Raw genomic sequence first — 8,970 nt, forward strand, 5'->3', positions numbered from 1 at the left:
TTATGCATTTTGGTTGGGCTCAGCTTCGGACACTTGCTGCATTTTGCGGGCTGGCTTTTTCTTCAAATCGCCCTCCTCTGTGTCAAATTAGCGGCGGTGACTTAGCGTCGATTTTTTGTACTTGTTATCGAAAATGGAATCGTTCACTTTTAAATGCATTTATTTATGTTTTTAAGCACAAAACCTAATAAATTTAAATGCAGAATTGCAAATTACCGCTATATTGATGAATAAAAATGTTAGGTAATTATTGCCAGCTAGTTTTTTTCATTAACATAGGGTATAATAGGAAAAGTAGAAACATACAAATTTTTTTAAAAACTCGCTGTACGATTTTTTTTATATAAAAAACAAAATGATTGATAATTCGCGATCTATATTAAACAACCAAAAAATATAAATGAAAATTTGTTGAAATATTGACACCTTTTTATAATGCTGTGTATAAATACACAGTTGCCTTATTACGTAGTAATATATTTTAATAAAGATAATGTTTTATTGTAAAATGCCAATTATGTCATTTATTATTGTATTTCTTTCCCATATACTAATATTTTAAATTAATTTTTTCCCTCTCAATACTGTATAACATTGTTCAACGCTGATTCCAAGCAGTGGTTCGGTTTCCGTTAAAACTCATAGCTCGTTAGGCCTTTTAAATGAACAGCATGAGGTGTGTTAACATTTTATTTACTTTTCTAAAAAACTGGCTAATCGATTTGTTTAGAATTATTACGTAAAGCTTTCTTAAATATATATCTTTAAGTTGGTATACCGTGCATTATCCCTGAGAAAAGATATTAGGGTTCAAGTGCAAGGATTATTTTTTTACGGTCATTTTGTATGGTATTAGCACTGTTTTACAAATATTTTTAAAACGTGCTGATCGATTTTTATAATTTGTCCAAAATGGGTTAGGTGAAACTATAGACCTTAATCACGATTAATATACACGTATATGCGGTTTTCGGGGCCATTATCTAAGTTAAGATATTTAAAGAATGGTGGAAAGCTTAATTTTCAACCCCTTGGTTTAACCATATTATAATTTAAAATTCAAAAAGAAATAGATCTAGACAGTATATAATTTAATTTTTTTCAATTCTGCATTTACATTGTTTAGGTTGTGTGCTTAAAAACATAAATAAATGCATTTAAAATTGAGCGATTCCTTTTCCGATAACAAGTTCCACAAATCGACGCTATGTCACCGCCGCTAACTTGACGCACATAATCTTATTGTATAAATTGAATAGAATGAGTCAATACGATTTTACGATTATTTTGGGAATTATCGATTGATTTCTAGGAAAACCATTTTTCCGGTTAATCGCAATCGCCCGTGCGGTTATTTTAATTTCGAAGTTTTTGAGCGACGAATTAAAAAAGTTATAAAAAATGTTTTATTTAGTAAAATGTGGGGAGTATTATATACTACCGCAAAACAAAGTTGTAATAAAAAAAGAAAAATGTTTCGCGAAATTTAAAGGCGCGAAATACGAGGCCTTTATTATAGATAAAGCTTCAAGTGCATCTCGCCTGGAAAAGAAATTCAAAAGCCTAAATGGTAAGTCAAATGTTTAATGCATGTACAAGTGCATATTATATTTTTTAGAGAAATCGTGTGATGATCGTTATGTATATGTATGTGCTATTCTACATATACATATTATGTAAACTTATGTACTTTTGTATGTGTATTTTAAATTGAGTTGAATTGAATTGTATGTTGTTGAATTTCCGTTAAACAGATATGTACAAAGGCAAATTAACACGAAAAGTTAAATTCTCATACACTCATACAAAGGTACATAAAGTCATTTCTTGCACAAAAAGCTAAAAATTTTATAAAAAAAAAATATATTTTTTTTTGTACAGAAGCTGAAATTCCAAAAAGTGCTGTTGTTGGAGAAGATATGGCCACAAACTGGGGCGCCAAAGGTAAGGATAAATATTTAATTCAACTTATATTTGTTTTTTCATACATATGTGTTATAAGTATTATTTTACAACAAATATTTTCTCATTTTTTTCAATAGGCGCTGGTCAAAATAGTCTGGATGCAAGAGCAGATATGCAAACTGATTGCAGCGTACAGGGTGAGTGCAAATTTCATAGTTTGTCATAGAAGGGAACTAGTTTAACTGCTGAAGTCAGCAGAAGGATGTTAATTTGATAACTAAAAAATAAAAATTACAGAATAACTTAATTATTATTTTATTGCATATGTTTTTTATATGTTGTTTTATATACCCAACCTATTTGATCGCATTTAAAAAGGAACATTTTTAGTTGCTTCAACCCTCACAAATAAAAAACATTAGATTTGCATATTTTCATAGATACAAAAGTATTGGCAATTGCTTAAATAATTGTGTTAAAATATGAAAAAATAAAACAAAAAATAAAAATTATTGTTTAGTGATTTTGCCATTTTATTTTCGATTTGTCATTAAATGCATCAGTTTTCATTAAACATTTGGATCAATTTTGTGCCGCTCGTCTATAACTGATTTACTTTTGTCCAATAGCTCGGCAAATTCTTAAAAGGATCTGCCATGCTTGCGTTAATTTATTATATGTATTTAATTTAATATATTTTCGCTGCTCTACGGTGGTTTCACACTTCTTGGCGGTCATTTTTGCAAAATAAACAATAAATTGATCTTTAAACAATTTTTTCTAATAAATTTTCTGAGATTAAAATTACGGTGCCTACAGATGTGCATTTTGACAAAGAAAAATAACACCATATCAAAAATAATATTAAAATGAAAACTATATATATGAAAAAATGCAAATACTTTTGTTCTTATAAAATTACGGGTCTATAGAATGAAAACATTATGAAATTTAGCCATGCCGCCAGCTTTTATAAAAATAATTGGATTTCTTGCACAAATTCGCTAAAAATTTTATAAAAAATATAATTTTTTTTTTTTATTTTTACAGAAGCTGATAATCCAAAAAGTGCTGATGTTGGAGAAGATATGGCCACAAACTGGGGCGCCAAAGGTAAGGATAAATATTTAATTCAACTTATATTTGTTTTTTCATACATATGTGTTATAAGTATTATTTTACAACAAATATTTTCTCATTTTTTTCAATAGGCGCTGGTCAAAATAGTCTGGATGCAAGAGCAGATATGCAAACTGATTGCAGCGTACAGGGTGAGTGCAAATTTCATAGTTTGTCATAGAAGGGAACTAGTTTAACTGCTGAAGTCAGCAGAAGGATGTTAATTTGATAACTAAAAAATAAAAATTACAGAATAACTTAATTATTATTTTATTGCATATGTTTTTTATATGTTGTTTTATATACCCAACCTATTTGATCGCATTTAAAAAGGAACATTTTTAGTTGCTTCAACCCTCACAAATAAAAAACATTAGATTTGCATATTTTCATAGATACAAAAGTATTGGCAATTGCTTAAATAATTGTGTTAAAATATGAAAAAATAAAACAAAAAATAAAAATTATTGTTTAGTGATTTTGCCATTTTATTTTCGATTTGTCATTAAATGCATCAGTTTTCATTAAACATTTGGATCAATTTTGTGCCGCTCGTCTATAACTGATTTACTTTTGTCCAATAGCTCGGCAAATTCTTAAAAGGATCTGCCATGCTTGCGTTAATTTATTATATGTATTTAATTTAATATATTTTCGCTGCTCTACGGTGGTTTCACACTTCTTGGCGGTCATTTTTGCAAAATAAACAATAAATTGATCTTTAAACAATTTTTTCTAATAAATTTTCTGAGATTAAAATTACGGTGCCTACAGATGTGCATTTTGACAAAGAAAAATAACACCATATCAAAAATAATATTAAAATGAAAACTATATATATGAAAAAATGCAAATACTTTTGTTCTTATAAAATTACGGGTCTATAGAATGAAAACATTATGAAATTTAGCCATGCCGACAGCTTTTATAAAAATAATTGGATTTCTTGCACAAATTCGCTAAAAATTTTATAAAAAATATAATTTTTTTTTTTATTTTTACAGAAGCTGATAATCCAAAAAGTGCTGATGTTGGAGAAGATATGGCCACAAACTGGGGCGCCAAAGGTAAGGATAAATATTTAATTCAACTTATATTTGTTTTTTCATACATATGTGTTATAAGTATTATTTTACAACAAATATTTTCTCATTTTTTTCAATAGGCGCTGGTCAAAATAGTCTGGATGCAAGAGCAGATATGCAAACTGATTGCAGCGTACAGGGTGAGTGCAAATTTCATAGTTTGTCATAGAAGGGAACTAGTTTAACTGCTGAAGTCAGCAGAAGGATGTTAATTTGATAACTAAAAAATAAAAATTACAGAATAACTTAATTATTATTTTATTGCATATGTTTTTTATATGTTGTTTTATATACCCAACCTATTTGATCGCATTTAAAAAGGAACATTTTTAGTTGCTTCAACCCTCACAAATAAAAAACATTAGATTTGCATATTTTCATAGATACAAAAGTATTGGCAATTGTTTAAATAATTGTGTTAAAATATGAAAAAATAAAACAAGAAATAAAAATTAATATTTAGTGATTTTGCCAGAAGAAAATGTTGTATGCAGTGGACGGATACTTAGACAATTTTCTCTTAAAATATATTCATGAAAAACTCTACGTCAATCCTCTTAAAGCTTCCAATAAAAAATACTAGGTAGCCCGGAGAGAAACAATCTTTTTTTTTTTGCAAATATATTAAGTATTATTTCCTCATCATCTGAATAGGTGTACGTAATAAATTTCTAACCATACTTTTTTATATATTTTTATTGCACAGTAGACTCAACTTTTTTAAACTCCAATATAACGATGGAGTCAGCTGCTTCAGACATGACATACTTCCCAGATAAATCATCGTCATTTATGGATAGTACATCCGTTTCTTACGAACCAACGGAACCGTTGTATGATGTTAGAAAAATTACTGTCCCAATTGCTAAGAACCAGAAAAAATGTAAACGGCACTTTTGCATATTTTGTAAAACTTTGCAAACAAAATTTGCACGCCACATAGAACTTAAACATAAGGTTGAACCACAAGTTAGAGAGATCAGCAGTTTACCAAAAGGCAGCCAGCAAAGAATAAAATTGCTTGACGCTTTACGAAAAAAAGGCGATTTCATTTATAACACTGATGCAAATTACAATGAAGGGACTTTTATAGTGCCTCGTCAATTGAGGGAAAACTCAAAAAGAGGTGCTTTAGATTTTGTTTGCTGCACTGGATGTAAGGCCTATTTTCCAAAGATAACTATTCGGAATCACATAAAAAATTGTAGCAGTAATATCCATAAAAAAGGCAACCGGGATATACTAAAATCTGGACGAGGCACTACAGGCTATATGCATAGTGCTGCAAATATTATATTGCGTAATAAAATAATGCCTGTCCTTAATGACGATGTTATCAGTAGGACAATCATGTATGATCATCTAATAATATTGTTCGGAAATTCAGAAGCCATGAAACACACGGAAGTACAGCACGATATGATAAGGGCAAATATGCGTTATCTAAGTCGCCTTTTAATCGCGATAAAATCGGAATGCCCCGACGTGATAGAGCTGAAAGATGTCATTTGCCCTAAATATTATGATGCCGTGATTTCTGGAATTCGTTCTGTTGCTGAGTTTAATTACGATAATTTGAGTTTTATGAAGCCCACTGCAGCGACAACACTAACATGCTTGGTCAAAAAATGTGCGAGAATATTAGGAGCACAGAGTATTAAAGATGGCGATGATAGCAGGAAAAAATTAGTGAATGATTTCTTATCTCTGTGGGAAACAGAAATAAATTTAAACATAAATAAAAGAGCTGTTGAGGATCAAACAAAAAAACATAGAGCTGTCAAAGTATTAATACCTACTGTGGAGGACATAAAATTACTGTATGATTTTGTTCATGATTTATCCGCTAAAGCTTTGAATGAGCTAAACAGCAAATTCAACGTTTTGTCATTAACCTCGTTAAAGCAGAGCACTTTGATCAGTTTGCTTATTTTCAATCGGCGCAGAGTTGGCGAACTGGAAAGGCTTACTCTTGAGAGTTACAGAACTGCTCATTCTATTGGGGACATCGACGATAGAGCTAATTCTAATCTGTATAAAGACATGTCTGCCAAAATGAGAAACATTTCTCAAAATTTCACCAGGGTGATTATTCGTGGCAAAAAAAACCGTACAGTTCCAGTTCTTTTTACACCATGGGATCGTTATTGCATAGACAATATTCTGGAATATGGAAAACGCACAATAAATAAACCAACTACATATATCTTTAGTGTGCCAAACCCGCGGCCACTAAGAAAAGAATATATTCGTGCGTGTCCAATACTAGAAAAATTCGCAAATGAATGTGGTGCACGTTGCCCTGAATCCCTTAGAGGCACAAACCTGCGAAAGCAATTGGCCACACATACCTCTTTATCTAATGTTAAGGACATTCAAATTGATTATTTGGCGAGCTTTATGGGTCACCATAAAGACATCCATAAAAATTACTATCGTGTTCCTGCCTCTGTAGCAGAGATGACCCAAGTTTCGCAATTACTTATGTCAGCAATGAACATGGAAGAGGAAAATGCTGAAATTGTAGAAGCTAATCCCGACAGTGAGTTAATTTATTTAGTCCTAGCTGCAATGCTATAGAAGAATACTTCAAAAGAATTTTTGCAAGAATCGAAACTTCGATACAATCGAAGATACTTTCACTATTTAAGAAATTAGTGATGGTTTAAAATAATTAAAATATTTTGTTGGTATGGCTAGTCCGAAGTTCAAAACTATTTAATTTAATATTTTGCTAATTTTATTGCAAGCAATATATTAAGTTAAATTTTTTTCAACTGTTTATTTAAACAAACCCGGACCTCAAGCAAACAAACAAAATATTTAAAAAAATTATATATGCTTTAACGTACTTTTTCTTACAGCTGAAATTAATAATTCAGAAAGCTCAAATGAATCAAATGATGAAGAGCCGCCGGAGTTTGTATGTACGTCAGATGACGCAAATTATTCGCCTCCCAAAAGAATGGTAAAACGTCGAAGCAGTAAGTATTACGGAATAGCCAACAAGTAATCAATTTCAGTATAATACTTAATATAACAATACAAAGAGTCCCACGGTTAAAGCTCATGTCCTTCACTTTTATGGAGCTCAATCTCTAACAGATCAATTACTAACGGCATGACAAATCAAAACTTATTCATTTACTTATATAAATAAACTTTTTTATTGCAGCGTCACCGTTTGGAAAAACGCGCCGTGTACGATGGGGCCCAGGCGAACGCAAGCAACTGGAAAACATATTTGGGAATTTAGAAACATTGGAAAAGTTGCCATCGCTTAAAAAATGTTCCCAAATAATAAATGAGAATCCATGTTTTCGCGGCCGCACTTCAGCTCAACTAAAGACTTTTCTGGACAACCAGAGAAAAGCGGAGGGGAGGAAAAAATCTTTGTAATGTTTTAAAACAATAAAAATAAAATAAAATAATCTTATAACAAAATATATAAAATATGCATGTTTACTTTTCATACAAGTTTATGATGATCAATAATTTCGTTTAATATTGATCCGACAGACAAATGGAGTGACGGGCGTGTCTAAATCGACACTATTTCGTTAATAATAGATATAGATTAAATTTATTTTACACTGCTAAATAAGCAAAACTTCGTTATACCACTTTCATACATTTTTAATGGGTTGGCGGTAAACAAAAAATAAAAATCTCAAATACTTACTCAAATGGGAGTAAGTAAAAGTTTCCGTGTTCTAATTCCATATTAAAATGTTTGTATATTCGGTAATATGCGCTAGAGTTATTTGAGGGACATTGTCCCCAATAAGGACGTCTCATATAGTGTTCCCGAAATAATCGTTACTCATCCAATTCATTCCACCGTTCCCTGTCCCTAAAAATAGCTTTAGCCAATAAGACTTTGGACCAGGTGGCAACTCTAAATTTTTGTCCCCAAAATAAGCTTTCTAATGGATTATGATTATATATAATATTTTGGCAAAGTATTTAAAGTCAGTTTTGAAGACTCGGTCCCAGAAATAATCTTTACATATCGTGTCCCCAAATAAATCTCTCTATGACCAAAGGCACATATTTTTTAACAGAAAGCTCCAAAATGCCCCATTCTCAGAGAGATGATTATTTGGGGGCTTATTAATAGAAAAACATAGCGAAAGTCCCACCTTTTGTCTGTCCCCAAAACAAGCGTATCACATATATATATATATATATATATATATATATAATAGTTCTTGTTAAAAAATTCTTTTCCATCTTGGGTTAATAAATTCTTAGGAATACGACCCAATTTAAAAATATTTAACATCGCCTTTGTAACGTCTTGAGCATTTTTGCTTTTGAGTGCTACACCCCAGGCATATTTGAAAAATGTATCGATAACAATTAATAGGAATCGAAAATTTTTGTTTGAAAATATGTGCGTCAAATTAGCGGCGGTGACTTAGCGTCGAATTTTGGTTCTTGTTATCGGAAAACTATTGGTCACTTTCAAATGGATTTATTTATGTTTTTAAGCACGAAAACAAATAAATTTAAATGCAGAATTGCAAAGAATTAAATTATTTACTATCCACATTCATTTATTTTTGAATTTTAATTTATAATATGGGTAAACAAAGGAGTTGAAAAGTTTGGTTTTCGCCATTCTTTAAATATCTTAATTCAGGGATAATGGCCCCGAAAACCGCATAAACACGATTTAAGTCTATAGTTTCACCTAACCAATATTGAAAAAATTATAAAAATCGATCAGCACGACGCACTACAGTGCAGCAACCTCGTTGCTAGCCCCATACAAAATGACCGTAAAAAATCACCCTTGCACTCGAACCCTAATAACTTTTCTCAGGGATAATGGCCCTCAATGCACGGTATACCAACT

The 8,970-nt window shown here is 30.9% G+C and overlaps 1 protein-coding gene across 7 annotated transcripts; it reads left to right on the forward strand.

Moving 5' to 3' along the window:
- The first annotated feature begins 1,128 nt into the window (after positions 1-1,128).
- Positions 1,129-8,230, forward strand: LOC115768712. 7 transcript variants are annotated; one of them, XM_030713411.1, is made up of 9 exons: positions 1,131-1,570; positions 1,882-1,944; positions 2,043-2,102; positions 2,956-3,018; positions 3,117-3,176; positions 4,029-4,091; positions 4,190-4,249; positions 6,974-7,093; positions 7,285-7,366. In XM_030713411.1, the coding sequence occupies exons 1-8, from the start codon at positions 1,568-1,570 to the stop codon at positions 7,079-7,081; spliced, it is 480 nt and encodes a 159-aa protein (XP_030569271.1). In that variant the 5' UTR covers positions 1,131-1,567; the 3' UTR covers positions 7,082-7,093; positions 7,285-7,366. The 7 variants fall into 7 exon arrangements, with proteins under 7 accessions (XP_030569273.1, XP_030569274.1, XP_030569271.1 ...); XM_030713407.1 differs by lacking the exon at positions 1,131-1,570 and adding an exon at positions 4,816-6,651 and having other exon boundaries at positions 1,717-1,944; positions 7,285-8,230; XM_030713408.1 differs by lacking the exon at positions 1,131-1,570 and adding an exon at positions 4,819-6,651 and having other exon boundaries at positions 1,717-1,944; positions 7,285-8,230.
- Positions 8,231-8,970: the final 740 nt, after the last annotated feature.

Source organism: Drosophila novamexicana, unplaced genomic scaffold (assembly GCF_003285875.2).
Source record: "Drosophila novamexicana strain 15010-1031.04,08,12 unplaced genomic scaffold, DnovRS2.1 tig00001961-arrow-arrow-pilon, whole genome shotgun sequence".
Classification (NCBI taxonomy): Eukaryota; Metazoa; Arthropoda; class Insecta; order Diptera; family Drosophilidae; genus Drosophila; species Drosophila novamexicana.